The following is a 24,945-nucleotide window of genomic DNA, read 5'->3' as shown; positions in this document are numbered from 1 at the left end:
TTACTAAAAGTTATTTATTAAAGTTAACCTTCTTTTGGCGCGATGGAGAAAAATGATGAGAGTGAATTTTTACGATGCGCGCGCTCACCGACACCTGAATTCTATATCGTAAAGTTAGGTCTAGGAGGCATGCAAATAGATAACTATGTTCAAATTGTATATTCTAGTATTTTAATATTTAGAACATGTGTTTCGTAACAGTTTTTTATTTATCGTTCATCACTACTACATTTTAGTTTTTTTCAATACGCCAAAGAAGTATAACTTCTAACGCGTGTACATAAGTAAACACACTCTTTTTTTTTATTTTTTTGTTGTGATATCATTTTTAATAGTTTTAATGAATTCGTATAGTTTGCCCTGTTCTATAAAAACTACGAACTTTTTGGTTACGTAACAATGTGATTACGTATTGTTGAATTTTTTTATTCACTTATAATGTAACAGCCTGTATAAGCCCTCGCCATCTCCAGGGGGTTACGGTAGCTATCTTCACAGCATGGTTGTTTCATATATTTTGGGCTACTGAGAAGTGAAATTTATTCAACTATAAATATAATTTAATTGGTATTTTGAGAAAATAAATAATCTCAGAAATAGCAGTTTATATTTTTTTAAATTAAAATTTGTGTCAACTGAATTTACAATATACTATATCTAGTAAATTCGTGAATATCTAACTACCGAATGTGTGCCAATAACTAATCGACGGATTGTAATAATCCTCTGTCAGTACAAGTTATCCATGGTAGGTCGGATCGGTGCATGTGGATAGATGTTGTATGAAAATGACAGTTCGACTGTGCCAATATCCTATCTTAAGATTATAACTTACCTACACCAGTTTTTTAAAAATTTAAATGTTGTTTGATATGTTTTATACATAGACAAGTATATTTTAATATTACTTTTACGAGTTTATTAAGTATATTTGGATTATATTGATTATCAAATATAAAATAATGTAAAGAGCGAAGAGATTGCATTCTATCCGTTGCAAAAAATGGATTGTCTTCGTAGGGTTTGGTTCTTGGGATGCACATAGGAGATCGATCAGCTGTGACGGTCTGATCTCAGATTATTTTCGATCTGAGATTGTGCATAAATTTTTTGGTTCGGGCGTTAGTTCGAATATACGCGATAAATGGATAGATTTCCATATAAATTATTATAACCCCAGAGAAGCTTCTAACAAACATTGTGTAAAACAAAAAAAAAACGATGGGTAGGTACGTATAGTTTGTCTTTACTTTCCATTTCTCTGTGAAAATACCACACATTCCGGATCCATGTAATTTGTTTAATAAAACTGTGAGACAGGTCTTGACGCGGGCTGGAAATCGATAAGGTGTCGACTTTACGATTTTATCGATTGAAATTCAAGGGGATTCGTATTAGGCCATTCGTAAATTACATACCTTCGTGAAGTTAGAACTTATATTAATAAATTTATATTTAATTCCACTAAGGAAAAACTGGATTTTTGTAATAAATAATTAAAATCATGAAACATTCACTCACTCTACATATATAGGTTTTTGGAGTTGACATAATATAATCTTTAACTATTATTATTTTTACATTATTTTTATTTTTTTGCGTCTGAGGCGCAAACAACTGTTGTGGTCTTCTTGCAGAATGACCGGCGCTATGGAACACGTCTGCTCCACATCATCATGCTGAACCAGGGCTAGTGACAACAACAGCGCCCACACTTTTTTCTAATCATATTTTTTTGTTTTTATTATTATTTTTTTAGTATATATATAGTATAGTTATGTTTCCTATCCTTTAAAAACTTAGCCTTTCTTATGGCCCTATATAATATACATTTAAATTATCGTAAGTAACTTTCAAAACAAAGAAAAACGTCGAGTCCATTTTCGAATTGCCACCCGGGGCGTGAGCCCCTGGAAGAACACTCCTAAGTAGAAAACACGACCCAATAACTCGTCTGGGTGTTAGGGAAGACTTACCACTTACTCGCCTATTAGAAAAAACAAATGATTACGAACATACAAATCTCAGGTTAAACCTAGAGATCGTAATTTTTTAAAGTGAAACTTCTCGAACGAAACGTCACGAAGATGTGCAGCGTTTTTGTTGAAAAGGGAGGGAGCGATTGAGACCGATTGAGAGAGAGTGAGAAAGGGAGATCGAGAAAAAATACACGTTGATGTATTCGTTTAGTATATTAGAACTTTATATGGAAATTTAGTCGCATATCGTCTCGTGCAGTAAACGCAGATTTTTTATTTTTTTATATTATCATTAGCACGTATACAGTGTGAATATAGATACATGGAGTGATCAGAGAAATAACGTGGCATAGACATTTTTAAAATATCTATGATATAACAACAGGTGTGCCAGCTTCTTAATTATTTCGACCGCCCGCTGTTTCATTATCATTAAACCAATAAACATTACAATTTTAACATTTTTGGCGACTATGACGATCTAGAACCGATATATTGGTTTCACTCACTACGTCAATCTTTAAACTAAATATGTGACAGCTGGACTGTCTTTTACCATAGACAAAACACGATTGTCAATAGGCAAGTAGGCCTCTTGAGCCTGACACGAGTTTTTGGGTCTAACGCCGGTTTGCTTACGATCCTTACGAATGTTTAACACATAGAATTTCCATGGGTGGATAGTAGATTGAACCTACGACCTCAGATTTAAAAGACACGGTGAAACCACTAAGCCAACATTGCTCTGTTTACGCGTCTATGTTTCCGTATATTCTCCTTGCGTTACAGTAACAAAACCAAATACAACATTATCAACTCGGGGAAATAAATACAGATAACATAACTTTTCTACAGATGTGATAAATCAGATGAGCCTCCTGCCCGTTTGCACACTATAAAGCACGCGAAAAGTTGGAAAATTATGTCAAATAATTATAAGTTTATAATACACAGCTTCAATACGTTAAAAAAGTATTTTCTTTAAACATTACCGCTATATTTCTATAAATATTGATTTACTCACTACATATTATACAGCATTCATAAAAATATATTAAAAATTCAACTATGTGGTTGTTTAAACTTTAAGAGCCCATTAATTAATAAACTTACAAGATATAGCAGATAACATCGACAAGCGTTAAGAATAATTTAATGACATTTGTTCAGCTATTTAGAAAGCTCGTTGCCTGTGACTTTGTCTGTGTTAATAAATCTGCCCGCAGATTCGCCTGTGTGGATTTTGTGTAGTAAAAGTTCGCGGTAAACAATGATAATTGTAATAGTCTATTGTCATAAAAATGACTTATATATGTCAGAGCAAAGTAACATAGTCATAACAAGTCCGTCCGTCAAAGTAACATAAAAATAAACAATTAATTGATAGGGCCTCAGATTTCTATATCTGTTTCATTCAAGTAGGTGAGTCACATGTGCCTGACAAACGTCGTCAGATTTTTGAATCTAAGGCAAGATTCAATGAAAGTTATATGCGCACATAGACAGTCCATTGGTGATCGAACCAACGACCTCAATGATGAGAGAGATGAGAGATGATAATAAGAAATACCACGCATACCACAAGTTTTAACGGTTTTAAACTATTTTACGCTACCTATCAAGGCTAGCATTTATTATGACCAGTTCGTTTCGTATAAAACTATTACTGGTAACATATATATGCCCGTATGGTGTTGTTTTAGTGGCTTCACTGTGTCTTTTATGCCTAAAGATCGTAGGTTCGATCCCCGGCTGTGCACTAATGGACTTTCTGTCTATGTGCGCTAACACTCACTCGTACGGTGAAGGAAAACATCGTGAGGAAATGATGTTGAAACAGAAATCGGATGCACAGACCTGAAAAAGGTTGTCACGCCATTGTTTAGTTTTTTATTATCTATACCCTTCATAGATTATATAAATAATAAACTAACGACATAAACAAAACGACAATTTACATATTTAATTGTAATAATTCTCCATTAATTAAACTCAACGCAAATTACAAGCACTAATTGTTTCTGATGAGACTCAACGATACAATCGACGCATAAATTAATCGATTTTAATCGGATTCGCAAATTACCCGCAATTCGATTACAATAAAGGTTTTTATAAAATGCGCCATCGCCCAAAAACGATTTTATTTATATATTCTTCAGTCACGCTTTTCATTTCTGTTTTATTTTCGTTATAGGATAACAGGAAACGGGCAAGATCCTCACCAGAAATTAAGTGATACCGCCCATGGACATTCCCAATGCCGGTGGGCTCACCATTGCGTTACCGGCTTTTTAAGAATTGGTACGCTCTTCTTACGACGCTAAGTAGAATTGGTTCGGAAATACTTCAGTGGGCAGCTAGTTCCACATAGTAACACTTTGAAAAACGCTCAGTTGTGGAACGACGGTCGTCTGATGAAACTCAGCTGCAGATATTAATATTTAATACAAACAACTACTCTGAATACTGTCCGTGGTAAATGCAGAGAGATTGCGTAGAGATGTGGGGTCACCACATCCCTACGCAACGCCTAAGGATCAAACCGCTCGGAGAGGGATTTGTCGTCGACGATTCGAATCGCTCTTCATCATCTTCATGGTAAGACCTCTTGCGGTATGGTGCTCTGTCACGATAAGTCTTTCTAAACTTTCTGGATCTCTACGTGTCTAAAAATTTCAGGTTACATGGGTAAATAGTAAATCCTAAACCTCTGTCTCCAACAGTCTTTTTGCGACTGTGAAATTCACAGTTATTAAAAAGAAAGGACAGAATTCATTCAGAATTTCATTATTTATATCGTACTACATAGGTACCTATGTATTAGCTAAGTAGGTTGCTGATTAGGTATTTTGTAAAGTAATGACCCCCTGACCTTGCGAATATAGACACAACTCAATTTTTTTTCATACAAAATCTTCTCCTCACTAAACGTTAGTTCTACGATCTTCACGTTAAAATTATTACCTATGAGGATTCAAGCCAAAACTATTTATTTGTATGTGAGATTTCGGATTTTTTTTTTCGATTATTATCTACAACAACGAAAGTATTCATTATCTGTGACAACTGATTCTTAATCCCGCCAAAAATTCCTGCCGGCCCCTAACAGCTGCGAAATTTGAATGAGGAACATCCGCGATGTCCTATCTCCTTCCCTCGTCCCGCCCAATACAGACCACGCCTTTTCCGCCCGCCAAACTAAATTGAATTTCGAACAATTCAAATACGCTTTCCTATCCTAGGAACAGGTTTAGACAAAATTAAACTTTATTGCGAAGTTATAAGAACGCATTTTCAGCGCGCTTAATGAGTTTTATTCAGAATGCTCTTTTGTTGTTTATTCTATTGAATCGAGACAGATAAAAAATTACTGATGTAAAATTGTTCTTTATTACTCGACGCTATTGGTCTGTTGTTTATGGAGTTTGTATACAGCTTTTACATTTCTTTTGCAATTAGTGCGTGCTTTTTCACAATGGCCTTATATATTACAGACAATATAATTTACATAAAAGAGCAAGTACCAAGTAGAATAGATATAAAATATTGACTGATGCGAAACTTACTCATCTATATATTAACATAATATTTTAAAATAAATATGTAATATGTAAGGTATATTCCACGTTCAAAGGTCGCTTGTATTTTCATAGACATATTTCATTTTCAAATTAAAATGATGTTTTGGTAAGCAGCTGTACAATGTACCTAATGTAGGTGCATCGGAAAACGAAATTTCATTTATTAGGATTTTATTGTTCTGTTCTATCCAGACCCGCAAATTTCCAATAAAATATTCTTCTCAACTTCGCTTATTTACACAAATTAGAGTTTCTTTCCTCTGTAAGTAGTCTTTTTACTTGGACTACTTCCGAAAAATAAATAGTAATAAAATATGAAAAATGAAGAGGCGGACAAAGAAAAAGATGGGAGGACGACTCAAAACAAACAGCAGGCTACAAGTGGAGAAGAGTCGCAGATAGTGACAGTGGAAATTATTAGAGATGGTCTTTGCCAATTTCTGAAGGAGATAGACGCCTGAACCCTGAAATACTAAATCCACCATCTCAGATTGAAAACAATCTAAACCAAATAAAGTAAATAATATTAAAATTTACATGTCTATGTTTAAAACATATCAAATGGCTTTTTAATTATTTTGAAAACTGGTGTAAGTTAAACTCTTAAGATAGGATATTGGCACCGTTGAACTGTCATTTTCATACAAAGATACATACACCGATCTGAACTGCCATGACTAGCTTGTATCGACAGATGGCTATTAAAATCCGTCGATTGGTTATTGGCAAACTTTCATCAATATTTGAATTAAAATGTATATCTCATATGGTAAAAATGAATTGAGGTAGCCCATTGGGTTTGTGCGGTACTGTAGTGAACATAAATTTAAATATTATATAAAGTATTTTTATATGTATAATAATAATAAAATTCTTGAGCGATCACGCCCTCTGTGGTTGAAAACATTTCAGAATTTAAGTTTATCGTGTTCATACGATTCCCTTGTACATGAAGATGATTACATACTTGATTTGCAAGGTATTATGTTTAAAAATAGTTTCCTTATCGGGAGTTCCGACCTAGGTGGTCTTGCTATCTTGACAATTTTTGTATCGCATTTAATAAGCACATTTTAAGACCACACACGTGTCGTTATAGATCATTGATTTGGACTACTGGACCGATGATATTCATTCATCTAAAAAGACTATGAAAAATATTCGGCCGAATGGAAATCACTGTCTAATTAAAACTTGTATGTATGTATATAAATTATATATCTGTTATTCGCAGTTTTCCATTATATATTTCGATTCCCTTATTGCCTATTTAGGAATGAAGCCTGACAAAGTCTGCCTTATGTAATCTGGTTTCGTTTTCGTTCAGTGTTTGCCTAGTGGTTTCAGCGTGCGGCCTTTATTCCTGAGGTAGTAGTTTCAATCCCTGGCTGTGCACTAATGCACTTTCTGTCTATGCACATTTAACATTCGCTCAAACGGTGAAGGAAAACATCGTGAGGAAACAAACCGGCTAGCTTTAGACCCAAAAAGTTGATGGCGGGTGTCACAGGACGCTGATCACCTACTTGCCTATTTGGAAATCTGAGGTCCAGACCTAAAGAGGTTTTAGTGCAAGTAATTTTATTTATATGTATATACTGCTGACATTAATTTACTATACTTATAATATATTTATTATTAAAATTGCCTTGATTATTCAGTTACACCGATTCAAATTACTAGGAACTCATGATCCGTAAAAGGAATTGCTGACGATCGGCATGTTTAATCTATTCGATATTGCAATGAGTTTGAAATCAAATATAAATAGAATTATTTATTAATGTGTCACATATAATGATATAAAACAATTCTAGTTTCTGACTGCTGCTTGTAATGATTCCTATTTATATCAGATTAAACTTATTTAACATTCAATGATGAGTGTAAATCTGATGTTAAGTGATGCCCCCGCCCATGGGCACTCTCAATGCCAGAAGGCTCACAAATTGATACGCTCTTTTCTTAAAGGACCCTAAGTTGAATTGGTTCGGAAATACTTCAGTCTGCAGCTGATTCCACAAAGTGGTGGTGCGCGACAAAATTTGCCTTTAGAAACGCTCAGTTGTGGAACTACGGACGTCGAGGTAATATGAGTGGAATTTCATATTCCGCCTCGACGTCCGATGATAAAACTCAGCTGCAGGTATTGATCCGAAAAACTCCTATGTACACTCTACATAGTAAATGTAGTAGAAGATGTAGCTGGAACATTGTGAGGCATCAGACCCAAAAATTCGACGGTCAGGCACAGAGGTGGAAGAAGACACAATAAATTCTTATATCAAAATAAAATCGTCTTTAAAAGGTATTAAATCACACCGAAAAATATTTCGAATTCATCCGACTAATTCAAATTTAATCCAAGTTAAATCTAGACAGTTTTTATGAGATCGTGATAAATGGACAAAAAATGAGATGGGGCGATAGGGACGCTGAAAGGGCCCTGATTCTTATCTCTTACACATTTCGGGGACCCTGGTACATTGTATGAATTTGTAATTATTGTTATTTATTAAATATGATGATGATGTCACATTTCTAGACTAATTTTTGAAAAGCAATCTCAACCAGGCAACTTAAAGGGGCTTAATTAATTGGCAAAATTAAGGTAGGCAAAGGTGAAAAATTACTAATTTCATGAATTAAAATATCAACATTTAATTCTCTTTTGCGCAATAAATTAATTACTAATTGGAACTGTACCAACTGTTTACTCTGATTAATCACATGTTTAATTATATACCAATCACATCCGTTGATTACAAGTCAGTATTTCGTTGAAAATGTCAAAAATACAGAGAAATTTTAACGTGCAAAATAATAATTTTTATAACTTAATTTAAATATATTTATCATTTTCTGCCACTCGTTTTAATTTGTATACATATATATATGTATATACAGATGAAATATATATGATTGAGGTACGTGTTTTAATAATGTGACACATACTTAAATGAACGCTGCAAAAGTATCATGTACGCCAAGTATGAAACATGATTTTGATTGTAGTTCGCGCTCAATCTCTAAAGATTCACAGTCCATTACTCGAGCTCATGTATCGTGTTGCCATGGCAACGAAGGATTGGTAACTATGGTAACGGTGAGGACATGTGTTATACCAATCGTTTCGTATGCATCCTAATTAATATGAATAAACAAAAAAAAACGTTTTAACACAAACCGACCGCCACGCGCCTTTTATTTCTGCGCACAACAGACGCATTGTACTCGTGCGATTCCTGGAATTATTTCGTGGGAATGAGATAGCTGTTGTACAGCTGTGTTAGAGCGGGACGGAGTGTTCCTTTTTCGTTAATCTGTGGGCACATGTGGATTGTTCTTGGACCTTATGGTCAGTCTTCTTTTTGTCGCGTTTTTGTGGTTAGTGAACTTATAATTGATTCGTTTGTATGTGTGAAGCGGAATTTAGATTCCAAAATTCCTATATCCGCTGACAAGAAATGGCAAAATTATTTTTTGTACACAATTAAAAAAATACTTATTATTTCGTGTGCTTCTGTTGCTTTGTAGGCAAACCATATCAATCGAGTGTGACATTTTAATTTTTTTTTAAATTATAATAATAATAAATAGGTATGTCTACAGGTGTCGATAATACAAAATATATTAATGACTAGCGGCCTGTTCCGGCTTCGAACGGGTTTTTTAAACATTATTTGTAGAATGTGTGGCTTTGTCTTGTAATTACAGAAGCCTATATAGTTTTTAAATTCGGCCCAGTACGGATTAAAATGCGACATCATTTTATTGCAAAAGGGTTTTTTTTCTAAACTTAAAATAAATATAATTACTTCATGGGCACGGACTAACAATTCCCGTGCAAAAGACAACATTATAAACGTTTGTCGTTGATGACAATTTACATAGTTTTTGATTGTTTTAATAAAATCTTTTTATTAATAGGTAACTCGTAATGCCTGTAAATTACATTATAATTTATATATATGGTCGATCGATATATGAAAAATTTAAAATCCTAAATGAAACATATTATTTTATAGTATAATTGATCTGTTTTTAATTTAATAGGAGGTAAACGGTAGGCTCGCCACTGATACCACCGCCCACGGACCCACACATTGCCAGAAGGCTCGCAAGTGCGTTGCCGGCCACATTATAGAGCTTTCAGCAGAACTAGACTGCCTGACTCTTATGAGTAAAGGCACGTGGATAACTATATTGGTTTGATCCCTGGCTGTGCAGTGTCTATATTTAACATTCGCTCGAACGGTGATGGACAACATCGCGAAGAAATGTTTCCTTAGATCCAAAAGAGGCTTCCTTCCGTATCTGTTAGCAATCTAACAAATCATGGAACAGATACAGAAATCTAAGGACAAGACCTATAAAGTTTGTAGCTCCCACTGATTTATTTATATAACATTATTATTAATTGTATGACCACTGGTGCCATATTAAAGCCCACAGAAGCTTTGCCACCCGAAGCCGAGCCTAATTAAACAAAGATAGTGCAAAACCAACAAAAAGGGAACCGCTCGTAGTCTTTGCCTACCGAGGCGTGTATTCTGCGAATTCTTAAGCGTAGTTTTAAGACTTAAACCCTGGCGCGTCGGGATTACTTAGCCTAGTCGAGCGTACGGTTTAGGGATGGGGTTATGTTATCGATAAAGTCTTTCACTATTATATTGATGAATTTTTTTAAACTTTTTAAAATAGAATACTTAGGGCCTGTTTCACAATGTATGGTTAAAGTGCCAAATAGCTATGCAACACATAAATTATTCGAAAGATAAAAGTTCCAAATAAGATACTTCGAATTTCATGACGTATAGCGCTATCTGACAGTCGTGAAACGCAAAAATACTATTTATCATACCAATAAGTAACAAATAGCTTATTTGGAACTTATCCGGACATTGTGAAACAGGCCCTTAGTATATGAATTTTAAATAGGTGTATTTAATATACAACAAATCAGTGGCGCTACAACATTTGGAAGTTTAGGATTCAGATTCTGTTACCTGATTTGTCAATCAAATAGGCAAGTAGGTGATCAACCTTCTGTGACTCACGCCATCAACCTTTGGGTCTAAGACAACATTCTCACGATGTTTTCCTTCACCGTTCCACCGAATGTGAAATGCGCATATAGAAAGAGAGTCCATTGGTAATCAGCCGGTAATCGAATCTACGACATCGGAGATGATAGTAGCACGCTAAAGCGACTAGTACTGTATATTTATTATGCTTGTCTTAATATTACTTTAAAAAAGTATGATTAATGTGAAACTATAGTTGTTATATAAAAGTAAATATTAGTATTCTTACTCTTATAGCAGATATTATTTATGTTTAGTAGTATATAATATTATATACGTATCGATTGAAAAGATAATTTTATTGAATTTAAATGTGTCGTGTATTTTTTTAGTTTAAAATTGATTCCAAACTGTGATCGATGTTTATTTATCGATACCCAACGCACATCCCTACACAGCCCGTGCCGTAAAAAGAGGACACAGCACACTTCATTAATAAAAGGTTAAATAATGTCGAAGTCGTCTCCACTGATATAAAATTTCATCTCCACTGGGCTGCTGGCAAAAATAAATATAGTGTTCCACTTGTGTGGTTTGTAACTCCATCGGTATATGCCTGAAGACTTAACCATAGATCACAGAGGACTGAATTTTATTCTATAATTTTGTAGATTTAATAATAAATGTGCACTGAGTCTGTCATCATCAGTCTCTTAATCTTACCTCCTTATGAAGCATACTCTCCTGGTACCCATATGGACAAGTAGGTTTTGTTGCAGGAGCTGAAAGCTGGTGAAACATGAGAACCATCTTGGGACTAGATCGTATATGGAGTCATGTACTCATGGTAACATAGCGTATAACATCCTATTTCATGGTCACATGGAGTTTCCTAATCACACGTTTAAGGGGGACTAGTACCAACATGAATTTCCTTTAAAAATATAGGGACCGACTCTTTTCTGTCTTATTTTGTCTGGCCAAGAGAATTTTTTAATGTATTATTTTAAATATAGCCTACATACTGATTTTTAATAACCCTTCGGTTAAAGTCGGTAAAAAAAGCTCTGACAGTGCTGGGTTATTTATTAAAGTACACAACAACATATATAACGTACACAAGCTATAGCTTGTATTCTAAAATACAGGGAAATTACGGAACATATTTTTTTTTAAATAAAACATTTATTAGGAATGAGCTAACGAACTTCTTTTCTTCGCCTTAATTTTTACTGATCTTTTTAGTAGCTACATACACATATGGTACATTTCCCCATGAAGACTGTTAGCTTTTACGTATACAAAAGTATTAAATAAAGCTATTTTTCATTTTCCCATAAAAAATAAAAACCTTCGCCAGAGTTGGAGAATTAAAAAAGTAATCGAATATATTTTCCGATTTATTTTTATTTCCCATTTTTTTATTTCGTACTCCTATAGCTTACATATTTATATATATAACTTTTTGTTAACAAAAAGCTTCAAATATTACAGATGAAAAAACTGCTCAAACAAAAATCATTCAATACAATTAAATGTGTGTGTCAAGTGTATTTTCGTCAACTAAGTGTGTCTATTAACAACATTTTTAGCCCCAAAACCTTCTCACCAATGTATGACTATGCCGCGAAAATGTCCTATCAATCCTGTCGTTTGGAACAATTATTCCTATATGAAACAAACCAATTGATAGCATATTATATGTTCGTAATAAGGAGGCATAATTCGCAGAATACACGGCTGGGCAGACGCGGGTTTTGTTTGTTTTGCACTATTATTTGTTTAGGCTCGCCTTGAGGCTTCTGTTGTTTAAAATTTATTTTAGGCCAAGAAAGCTGTCGTTTAATTACAAATTATTGTCTAGAAGATATGTTTAATGTTGATGTGAGAAAGGAATTTCTCGCAAATTAGTTGTGACGTTAAAGACATTTCTTTAATAAATGACAACTATCAAAGATTGATCTTTAAGTCCTTTGTTCCACAACTGAGCGTTTTCTCAAAGCTCACTTTGCCATGCTAATATGGAACCAGTTGCCGACTGAAGAATTAGAATTCGACCGCCCAAACCCAATAAAATCTCAATCCATTTTTGAACATCTGAGATAGACATCTTAATGCAAATATTGATAAAAGTTGCCAATAACCAATGGACGGATTGTAATAGTCCTCCGTCGATACAAGGTGTATCCATGGTCGGATCGGTGTATGTGGAATAGACCTTTGTATGAAAATGACAGTTCAACTGTGCTAATATCCTATCTTAAGATTTTAACTTACACCAGTTTTTAAAAAAATTAAAATATGTGATATGTTTTCAACACAGACGTATATTTTAACACAATTTTTATTTACTTTATTTGGTTTATATTGATTATCAAATACGTGAGTGTAAAGAGCGAAGAGATTGCATTCAATCCGTCGCCAAAAACGGTTATCTTCGTAGTGTTTGGTTATTGGGATGCAGATAGGAGATCGATTGACTGTCACGGTCTGATCTCAGATACAAATATGAGATTGTGGATTAATTATTGGGTTCGGGCGTTAGAATCCTTCAAGGGCGTACCAATTCTTAACTTGCGAGCCTTCTATCAATTTGAGAGTCCTGCCCGTTTCATTTCCTTTTGTTCAAACCCTGACAATTCCGAAATATCTAAATGTACTATACATTGTCAACGGTTAAATGTTTAACTCAATGATAAACAACACAAAAAAATGCGAAACAATGTTTTTAAAACAACCGTGTTTTAGTTTTTTTAGTTACGATCTGTCGTTTGCCAAATACTGTGTATTTGTAAAACATTTCGTGTAAATTCTACATTGATATTTCACTTTGTCGGCCTGTAATAACTAAGAAAATAGTTCTGTTATTTAAAATGATACAAGCTCTTTAGGTCTAGACCTCAGATTTATTTCATGAATGTCAATATAATAGGCACTGCTTATTGAGATTACAGATTTTTTTTTATAGAACAGGGGACAAACGGGCAGGAGGCTCACCTGATGTTAAGTGATACAGCCGCCCATGGACACTCTCAATGCCAGAGGGCTCGCGAGTTGCCGTTGCCGGTCTTTTAAGAATTGGTACGCTCATTTCTTGAAGGACCCTAAGACGAATTGGTTCGGAAATACTCCAGTCGGCAGCTGGTTCCACAAAGTGGGGGTGCGCGGGAAAAACTAAACAGATATATCTAACCTAGACCCAGCTGGTAGTGCTAATTACAATACAGCAGTGGTGGAATAGTGGCTCTAGCGTACGACTCCCATCTCAGGTCGAAGTTCACCAATGGAAATGCCCGACATTAACGACTTTAGTTTACTGTACTTAAAAACAATTTGCAAATGAAATGACCAGAAGATCTCTGTGGCTTTTGCAAGACCTAACAGTTAAATAACAAAATATTTGTAATATTATTTAAAATTGACTACTAGAGAGATAACTGTATCTCAATAAGCAAAGAGCTTTCTGTGGCTGACACACGCCGTCGAGTTCTTGAGTTTACATCGTAAAATTGTAACATACACTCAAAACGTCGACAAGTCGGGCACAAAAGGCTTATCAGCTTGCCTATTAGATGACAACCGTAAAATATATACAGAAATCTGAGGCTCAAGCCTAAAAAGGTACAAGGTAGTTTCAACGTGTAGTGAAGCCATTTTTTGTTGCCAAGAAAATGTCTAGGGTACAAAATATATTTTTAGTTTTATGGTCAAGAGAGGAGTGAGAGAAGGTAGAACGTTTTCCATACATAAGCCGTGACTTAATTAACAAACAATTGTAATGTCATTTATAATTAATGGTGAGAATTTAGAATGTAATTAGTTAGTATTTTGAATAAATATTTTTTATTAAGGCATTTTATGTGAGATTGAAATGAAAAACCACAAATTATTTTTGTCGCTAACATACTTACTGTAGATCTTCTTTCGTTACTTCGTTTCGATTTAATATGATTGTTTATTCCTACCTTTTTAGTAGCTACAAAACATGTTGAACATTTTCCCATAGAGACGGTTCGATTTTGCGGAATAATGAACATGAAAATATCTTTATGCATATAGGTAAACAACACTTATGAACGTCAAAAAAATTAAATTAATTGTAAATTTACAATTACTGCCAGTTCTCAAATCAAGGGCGTAGAACGGAAGAGAAGAACTGGCAATAAACTCTCCACCACTCTTTTTGATCGCCAAGTTTTTTCTTTTACATACTGGGACCTTAATACCAGTGAACATTTAGGTTTAGGTTAAGTTTTTTAAATTATTTTTCTATTCTTGGCCTTTTGTTAAAGTCAATTTGTACCTTCTTTCATTTATTGCGCAAACGATGTTTTAATTAATTTCTTTGGGCTGAAAACGTTCGCCACCACATTATTTCAAGGCACGGCATTCTGAGTGATGAAAATATGTAGAAAAATTTGAATTGGAGCTGTTTTAAGGTAAAACGACAAATTTACATCTTAATTTTTGTTTCATTTTCTCAACTCTCTATAAAAATCCTGACAATAAAATACTTTATTGATCCAGTTGTTTTAGCCTCTTCGATTTTCATTATAGATTTTGTGTATTGTGCGTGATTGTGTGTTTCTCTTTCACTCCCGCGTCGGAAATTATATCCCGATTCCGTCGATGCCTTCGGCCATTAATCATTATTCCTCTGGATAAACATCATCATAGATGTCAAGATTACAATTAAAAACCTTCCAGTTGTATGGGGTATGGGCGGACACATTTGGCAAATTAATCCTACCCAGCGCCGGGAATCGAAACAGGACCATCGTTATACGCGTAACCACTGAGCCAGGGAGGCACATAAATCATTTCTCAAAATATACCAGGACTTAAGACCCTTATAGCACTTCGATTTTCTAATAAGAATGTCTTGAATTCTATTTCAAATTTCGAATTACCACTCTCAAAGTTTGAAGAATTAAAAAGTAGTTTATTGTTACACATGAGTGTGTCAAAGCGTTTTGTATTTTGACATACAGAAGTCATAGTTCCCGCAAAGCCTCGATTCTAAATATTCTAGCCTAGATTTAAAGTGAAATATATGTCGCAAACAAGTATGGTTTTATTTATTGTGTTTATTAATTTAGTTCATGTTTACACCACATATGTATTTGTTTTAAATTTTACCTCAATTCTTAATGTCTGCATTCCCGCATTCGATAAATTAACTCATTTGCAACCATCGCATGCATCAAAAAACATGCCCAGTTCCACACCAGTTCAATTTCACCACACTTACCTAAAACGGCGCACTACAAAATATCGTCACACACAAAAAAACCGGTTTTCAACTTAAATTTGTTACGAACGTAAAAAAATCGTCAACAATCGAACTAACAAAGCTCCCCGTAGCTATCTCAAACCGTACTGAAATTCTAAACCCGACTTTGGTGTCCATGTCGAACACCCCCCGTTACTAAATTTCACCTTGGCTACGTAACGTCGTAAGTGCAATATAATTTATTTAAAACTAAGCTTTGCACCTATGTATTACGGTTTATAATTCAATGAGAGTATATGGATGTTTCAGCGTTCTGTGTGCAATGTGTCGACTACAAGGCTATGAGAACGTGTAATTTAAAGACGTAGCTCCGATACGAAATGGGACACTATATCTATCTCGGTCCCTCTCGTTTAAGAGGCGGTTCTAGTAACCATTCCGCGATGTGTGGTTGCTCATTTTTTGCTATTCTCTATTGAATTACATATTATTTTGTGTATTAGATTGTGCTATGGTGTCATATTTTACCTGATGCTAGCTGGATCTTCGGGCAGCAGGTTGGAGACATCACTACCGGATTTAAACGCGTTACTTAATTTTATGATATTTGACCGTCTAAATGCATAATTTAATCTTGTTTTTAACCCTTAAAATATAATAACTAAGACAATATTGGTTTTAATTAAATATATTTAAATATGGAATTCCTAATTAATTTCTATTTTCTCTTGTCTTTGGGTACTCTGAAGCATTGTATTTTGAAGTGATCACACATTTGGCGGACCTGGAAGAAATGCAAAAAAAATCATTTAAATAGACATATTACAACTTCTTACCTCCTAGTAGAAAAAATAAGATTTTTTTAGACTAGTTAAAGAAAAGACTAATATATCTATCCTATTTTTTTACATTGCCAGGAAACATATTAAAAACTTAATAACCGTAAAAAGGGGGGGGGGGGGATGGGACCAAGTAGACGAAACCACTGTGAACCAACCAGGTATCACAAATTTTGGGCGCTGCCTCGCCATTCACCTAGGAGATCGCACAGATGGAACTCTATCATCAGTGTCACATCAGGTCTGTGTTCATCACGAAAGCAGTGAGTGCCCAGAGGAGAAGAAGTACTAAAATTTCAAAGATATACATACGACTGTTTCTTGGTAGGAAATAATATGTCGTATAGGGATAATTACCTAATCTATTACCTCGTCGATTCTTCATCTTCTACCGGAGCTCATGCTTTTAAAAGAGAGAGAAAGACATTCAGGTCCACACTCAAATGTCAAATGTCATACAGAAAGATCGTCTAGAATGAGACTTACCACACAAACGCCGTAGTGTATATGAGCGCTGATGGTAAAAGCTGTCAGAATATACAAAATGGCCAGTTCGTAGCCAGGTAGTTGTATCGCCAGTCCAATTCCAAACGCCAAAGGTATATTTAACCATGAAATTGTGTCGCAGCATTGATCACTCATCTCGGCAACTATGAGACGACTCTGAAATTGTGATTGTATTTAACGCCCAAGCCCGAGATAGACATCATAATACAAATATTGCTAAAAGTGTGCCAATAACCAATCGACGGATTATAATAGCTATCTGTCGATACAAGCTATCCATGGTAGGTGGGATCGGTGTATGTGGATAGAAATTAATTAAAAAATAGTCCTATGTACGAAAATGACAGTTCGATCAGTTCGTCTCGTAAGTCGACGGCGTGTGTCAGGAGAAGCAGATCACCTACTTGCCTATTAGGTTGAGAAATCATGAAACAGATACAGAAATCTGAGGTCGAGACCTAAAAAGGTTGTAGCGGCACAGAGATACCTTACCTACTCCTTATTCTATCTATGAAATTATATTTACGCTGTATTATTCTTAATTATAAAATAATTTTAATATATTCATTATAAAATAAAACAATATTATTGAGATTTGAGCCAAAAAAATCTAAACAAAAAAGTTTTACGATGGTTATATAAAATTAAGCTTTCCGGCCGCGCCCGTGAGACATGATTAACTGAAAAACTAATGGATTTTCGTACAGTTGTTACATTAGTGTGGTATTAAAAATAAATCATTGCAGTTTTATATTATTGACGGAAATATAAGTTATATTGTTTACGGTTGAAAAAAGCTTGCAGAATTACGACAACGCACTCGCGAGCCTTCTGGCATTGAGTGTCCATGGGCAGCTTGCATATGTTCAGACATTATGTAACAAACGTTGAAAACTAACACACACACAGAAAAGATAATAAAAAAAGACAAAAGGAATTAGGTCATTTTATGTGTGTTATGTGTGTGTGTTGTGGTTGTAACTGGTTAAGCATGATGCTGGAGAGCAGACGTTCCACAGCGTTAGTCATTCTTCCAGAGACCACAACAGTTAGTTTGCGCCACATACGCAAAAAAAGAAAAAACTATGTCATATTAATAATAGTAAAAATTAATAGTGTAAGTAAAGAAGTCTTGGTCTTCCAGAATTTCTTTTGCGCGTAAAGGTATATATATAGTAAATAAAAATAATGTTTTTTTTTAGTAAAACTACAGGAAATAGATGAATAAATCGTTTGGGCGGAAAACCTAAAATTCGTGACATTTGTGTTAAGTACGTATGTACTAAATAACTACGACGAAAATTTGGTTTTAGTGGAATATATTATATCACTTAACATCTGGCAACTAAGCCCCTTGTCCATGTAAGCTTACTTAGTAACCCACGTAATTAACTCAGTACCGCAATATTGCTGAAAAGAGTTCCGAAGAGCATCAGGAACGCCCTCAAATCCCGCATCATTATATCACTGCTAGCAGCCCACGTCGTCATAAGACTTGTCATTATCAACATGGGCCATAAGGGTCTCAAAGCATCGACTAATGGATGCATTTTACCCGTCCGTTTCTTGTACGACCTAGAAAAAATATTTATATATAAACATATAGTACACAATATATACAAACTATTTAAATTTGTTTTAATTTTCTATTTTTCAATTTTGAAGTTACTACTTAATAGTTAATACTTCTTTTGGCGCGATGGAGAAAAATGATGAGAATGAATTTTCACCAACACCTAAATTCGACATCGTAAAGTAAGGTCATGTGGCATGGACACTAACTATGTTCAAGTTATTCTAGTATTTTTATATTTAGAACACGTGTTTCGTAACAGTACAATTAAACAGTGTGAATAAATAAATTTTATTTTGGTGATTTTAAATTACATTCATATACGACGGTGATAGTATTTACTAATAATTTATTTATTTAAATAAAATCTTTTTGATTAATTTTAATAGTCATCGTTAAGCACTACTGTATTTTAGTTATATTTTTCCACACGCCAAAGAAGTATAACTTCTAACGCGTGTATTTAAGTACACACACATTTTTTTATTATTAGGTGAGATGAACATAACTGTATATTTGTGTGTAGACATATAAATATGCTAATTATGTTTATATATATTCAACAAATATAGCAGCAGATAGTAATAGAGCATAGCTTAGCGGTTTCAGCGTTTTATCCCTGTCGTAGGTTCGATCCCCGGCTGTAGACCAATTATTGACCAAACCCGTGAAGAGAGTGCCTACATCTATACTCTCGAGTCATAATTCCAACTAAAAAATCGCTTATAAAACTAAAAAAAGCCTGAATGAAAAATGTCTTGGCCAGTGTGTGTAGAAAACACAAACGATCAAATTAAATTTGATGCCCAGAGTTTAAATGTTGCCAGTATTCAAAATATAATACGTTAATTATTTCTTCCTGGATTCAGCTTTAATACGTGTTTGCGTGTTGTTCCCACAGTAAGTTTGTTCTCCTATTACACGCCTACTGCTGATAAAGGTAATTATTAAATTTGTATTGAAACAATTTAAAATGAAGGCACTTCTTCTTCGTGTAACAATTGCTTGTAAGATTATCCAAAACAAAAACGCTATTTAGAATAAAAAAAATGGTTTAAAGGTTACTTATTCTAATACCACTACCAGTTTGTAATCGTTCCATGGTGGTATTTCTGAACTTAGCTAACCTTGACAAAATCAAATTGGTTGTTGACCTAACTTTAGATATTTTTGTATTTTTTTAAAATACTACAAAATATAATTATTTTATTTTTATCTCACGGCTTCGATATTTGTAAATATGTGAGGAACAGGTATACTAACTATACAATAATTGACCTGTATTTATTTTATTCACCGCCCATGGACACTCTCAACGCCAGAGGCGTCGCGAGTCGAATTGGTTCGGAAATACTTCAGTGCGCAACTGTTTCCATGTAGTGGTGGTGCGCGGAAAAAACTGCTTTAAAAAGCCTCAGTTGTGAAACGATTAGGTACTATATGTATTAATAACTACATTAAGGGCCTGTTTCACAATGTCCGGATAAGTTCCAAATAAGCTATTTGTTACTTATTGGTATGATAAATAGTATTTTTCCGTTTCACGACTGTCAGATAGCGCTATACGTCATGAAATTCGAAGTATCTTATTTGAAACTTTTATCTTTCGAATAATTTATGTGTTGCATAGCTATTTGGTACTTTATCCATACATTGTGTAACAGGCCCTAATTATATTAAAATATACAGACATACAGATAAACATTATAAACAGCGACGGGTAATGTTGTGAAGAGTCCAGTCGTGTGGATTGCCAGCTCCAGACCCTGAACGAACGTTAATTCTCCATAAACATAGGTTTTGTATACTTCTGGGCCATTCACACCTGCCACCAGAAATATTATACTGGCTACCTGTGACAAATAAACACTGATAATGTATTCAATATGACACACAATTTATTAAATTTTTAATGGTAAGGTTTGAATTATTATAATAATTAACTGTTATTAATTTTTAAAGGTTTAAACCTGGACTTTCAGCATGCGAATTTTATCCTTGAGATCGTAGGTTCGATCCCTGGCTGTGAGCCACACAGAGTAGTGTACAACATCGTTTTTAAAAATACACCTGCAGGCTGAGTTACTCTAAGTGATTTGTGAGAAATTTACTTTATTCAAAGAAAAATTCAAAATTCACCGAAGGTCACTCAGGTATATAAATTATCTTAAAACAGCAATAAATAGGCATCTACAAATATTATTTACAGAAGATCCTACAACTTTTTCAAAATATTGTAGATGTCTTATTAAATATTAACTTTATTAACTTATTTGTTTGTTAATTATAGAAGTATATTTTAATTTGCAATTTTTTCGTTTATCAATGAAGCATGAAATCTTACGTTTTTTGAGTAATTAAAGTGTAAATTTTAATAAATACCTCAAAATTGTACATAATTAAAAGAAAATTTTCGAATTTGAGGTTTTTTCAATTTTTTGCATTTTCTAATAATATTTCCTATGGTAATGTATAATTTTTTTTACACCATCAGAAAGTAGATATTTCAACGAACAACAAGCCCCCAAACTTTTTGAAAAAAGCTGAAATTTTGACGTCAGAATTTTCGATTGAAAATTAGGGTGCTTTTTTGATATTAAGTTAAAATCAGGCGAAAAAATAAATATTTTTAATCAAATAAATTACAGTATATTTGGGACATAATAAGGTAAGTTTTCACCAAATTTCGTAGAAAAAAAAAACTTTTAAAAAAAGATATAAATAATAAACCAAAAACTTGGTTTTTTGAATTTTTCACCTAAATTTTGAGGTTATGTGAAAAAATTGTAAATACAAAAGTTGTAGATCTTTTTATGACCTACAACTTTGCCATTTAACTTTTTTCCATAGGACTGGTAGTTTCGCCGGAAATCAAGAAAAACAATTTTTCCCCCTTAAAAGTCACCCCCCTCCCACTTCCCGAACTCGGATCGACCGTAATTTATTTTTCCTTTCATTTTGATCATATTCCCCTGCATTTCTAATGGGTTTAATCCTACTGTAATTTTTTTTGGTTTCAAAAATTATCGACACTGGTCTATTATTAAAATTTGAAATTTTGAAATTAAAGACGTGTAGACAGGACAACGTCTGTCGGATCCGCTAGTATTATTATAAAATTGCTTTTCTCTTAAAGATACTAAGTCGAATTTGGAAATACTTACTTACTTATACTACGGTAAATATATCGAATTATGTACATTTTAAACTTACTAGTTTTTATAATAACTGTATTACCTGAACTCTGGTATAGAGTACCTATCACGTCCAAACACGGAGAAGAGACAGAAGGGTATCAGAAAGACAATATAGGAGTCTATTCCATGGTCAAACATCTCTCCGAGAGGACCAGAAACACCGATTCGTCTTGCCTGTTTGCCATCTATGCCATCTAGATAAAAAAATATATTTCTTTCAAATAATAATTAAATCAGTGTCACCAGGCTTGGGTCTGGGCCTCAGAATTCTGTACCAGTGTTATGATCAGTTGTCAGTCTAATAGGCAAGTAAATCAGGCATCTTTGCCTGACACACGCGTCGTTGTGTCTAACACAAATCAGTTTCCTCAAGATGTTTTTGTTTAATACAAAGTTTGAATTTGAAGAATTATATGCAAATATATGAAAACGAGAATTATTTAATTAAATTAATTAAGATATTAATATGTTATTATGAATTAATATGTATAAGGTCCTAACACAACCCTTTTATATAGTCATTTGTATATATAATAATTGTTGAAAGAATTATAATTATAATTACCTAAGTGATAAGCTAAAAACAATAAAACCCCACAAAGGGTAAATATGCCCCTGGGTAAACCTTGGGCGCCATCAGCTGATGCTGTTAAGTCATAGTCGTATATCGTCAGCAATACTACATTTACCAGCATGCAGAGGAAACCAGCGAAGGTGAGGAGGTTCGGAGCCACCCATCTGGGCACAATCTGAACACAGGGGAGATTTTTTTAATAATTATGTTACTTAAAAAAAAAATAAGTGTAGGAGATGGCGTTATAAGTGTATTTACAATATAGTAATATTAATGATGAGAAAGAGAGAAATAGAGATGGAACCAATCGGAGGAGGCCTATAATGTTTAAGAAAAAAGAAAACACAATTTATTTATTTATTCATAATTGTGTATAATTCTAAAAAATATTTCTTATCTATAATTCTAATCTATAAAATTTTCAGCTTATATTTTGTAAAGATTATTATTTTAGGTTTGAATAAAAAACAGGGATTCCTTACAATAATTACGAGGTAATATACCTAATGATAATTTTAAAGCTAGATTATAAACGTCCATAGATCATAGACTAGACATTACCTTTACCAGGGTGTTCCATGTTGGGTGCATCACATATTTGCTGAGTGGACTTGTGTCGATTGCGCTGTACTGAAAAAATACGTGTGATTACTGGATATCTCTCGCCTAAGGATAAGAGAGTACCAATTTAAAAAAATGTATTTTTATTGAGTTCAAATAAAAGTTCAGTTTTACTGACTAAAACAGCGCAATTTAGTCAAACAATTTCGTATTGTTTTAAAAGGTTTTATTAATAAGTAAACTTGGTGGGAACAGCGCCATCTGTTTATTACTTCTTTTTCATAGGCAATTGGTGGTTCTGTATCCGACTTTCAGTTCTAAGACATACCAGTTTCCACACAGTTTTCTTCATTGTTGCAGCGAGTGTTATTATTTAAGATATATAAAAAAGGCTATGTTTCCTAATACGGTTATGACCCTGATCATCATGTCCGGCTTAGTGGTCATCTAACACTCGCTTGCACAAGGAAAACATCGTGAGGAATCCAGCATGCCTCAGACCTTAAAAACAACGGATTGTGTCAAAAGACTGATCACCTGACTGGGAAAAACGAATAATCAAAGTGTTGCAATCTGAGGCCACTTATGTGCTGTAGTGCCACTGAATAAATATAAAATTTTAGGGTGTTTCACAAGTATGGATAAAGTGCCAAATAGCTATGCAACACATAAATTATTCGAAAGATAAAAGTTCCAAATAAGATACTTCGAATTTCATGACGTATAGCGCTATCTGACAGTCGTGAAACGCAAAAATACTATTTATTCTACCAATAAGTAACAAATAGCTTATTTGGAACTTATCCGGACATTGTGAAACAGGCCCTTACTCACACAAATTAACACTTTTCATTTAGTCGCTGTAGTATTGGCAGTTTGTTGATAAAACTGTTATAATTAGGTCATACGTTTAATCTTTTCACGCAATCTATTTGATTCAAGATAGTAAATTAAATTTAACAATGTGCAATTCTTCAAAGTGGTATTTAATTAGTTCTAACTCTGACCTGAACATCTTCTGACTCTCAAAACACCTTTCATAGACAGTAAAAATGTTCGTTGGATCGAAACGAACAAATATATTTGCAGTACACATTTGGTACAATATAGAAGCCGTTATCCAAAAATGGACACGTTAAGCTAAAAAGGCAAGAAAGCAAGACTAGGTTGATTGCTACGTTTGGGGGCAGAGGCACAATCAAATTTAACGGCACAAATGAGACTATATATTATCAATACATACCTTATAATTATTGAACCCCTTGAGATGTTTCACACTTAAATATTTATAATCAAACATGTTTATTATTTTGCTTATAATTTATTTAAAGTTTTTGTTAATACATAATACCGGTTCGAACGTCCATGGCCGACTGGTTTAATGACTGATAATGTTATCAGTAATTCATAAATATCTATAGATTTATTATTTACTAGCTGCCCCCGCGAATTTCGTTTCGTGGTAGGCTAAAAGTACATACCAACATGGAACATTTTGCTATGCTATTCCAGAGACTGTTTGGTTTTCCGGAATGAAACCTTTTTAGGTTGTTCTGTGAATTGATTTAGATTGTAAAGGGTTGAAAATTCAGGGTTATATGTATTTACTTATGCTGTATCATAAAATAAAAAAAAATTGTTTTTATCTAAAATTGAAAAAAAAAATTTAAGGTTGGATTACCCTTAACATTTAGGGGGATGAAAAATAGATGTTGTCCGATTCTCAGACCTACCCAATATGCACACAAAATTTCATGAGAATCGGGAAAGCCGATTCGGAGCAGTTTAACCACAAACACCGCGACACGAGAATTTTATTAGATTAGTAATTTGAATATTTATGTCCGAGAAAATGAGATTTTGACTATTAG

At 33.9% G+C, this 24,945-nt stretch overlaps 2 protein-coding genes across 4 annotated transcripts in view; both read right to left on the bottom strand.

The window, feature by feature from the left end:
* Nucleotides 1-16,393, bottom strand: part of LOC110996799 (developmental protein eyes absent) — a 44,374-nt gene extending 27,981 nt beyond the window's left edge. For 2 of the 3 annotated variants that reach the window (XM_022264639.2, XM_022264643.2), the window contains exon 1: nucleotides 15,730-16,393. Coding sequence is in view for 1 of the 3 variants with exons in the window: in XM_022264643.2 (XP_022120335.1) it covers nucleotides 15,730-15,750 (21 nt within the window). In the remaining 2 variants the exon portion in view is untranslated. The remainder of the gene's footprint in view (nucleotides 1-15,729) is intronic. The other variant, XM_022264641.2, reaches the window with a different exon arrangement.
* An 83-nt stretch (nucleotides 16,394-16,476) lies between these two features.
* Nucleotides 16,477-24,451, bottom strand: LOC110996800 (ethanolaminephosphotransferase 1). Its single transcript, XM_045628307.1, has 10 exons — nucleotides 24,318-24,451; nucleotides 23,075-23,143; nucleotides 22,505-22,688; nucleotides 21,980-22,133; nucleotides 21,911-21,915; nucleotides 20,713-20,765; nucleotides 20,438-20,595; nucleotides 18,570-18,744; nucleotides 17,149-17,325; nucleotides 16,477-16,607 (listed from the first exon to the last, which is right to left on the bottom strand). The coding sequence occupies exons 1-10, from the start codon at nucleotides 24,372-24,374 to the stop codon at nucleotides 16,542-16,544; spliced, it is 1,098 nt and encodes a 365-aa protein (XP_045484263.1). The 5' UTR covers nucleotides 24,375-24,451; the 3' UTR covers nucleotides 16,477-16,541.
* Between the last annotated feature and the right edge of the window lie 494 nt (nucleotides 24,452-24,945).

Source organism: Pieris rapae, chromosome 5 (genome assembly GCF_905147795.1).
Source record: "Pieris rapae chromosome 5, ilPieRapa1.1, whole genome shotgun sequence".
Taxonomy (NCBI): Eukaryota; Metazoa; Arthropoda; class Insecta; order Lepidoptera; family Pieridae; genus Pieris; species Pieris rapae.
The sequence above is the reverse complement of the archived record's forward strand: the minus strand, read 5'-3'. Positions and strand labels throughout refer to the sequence as shown.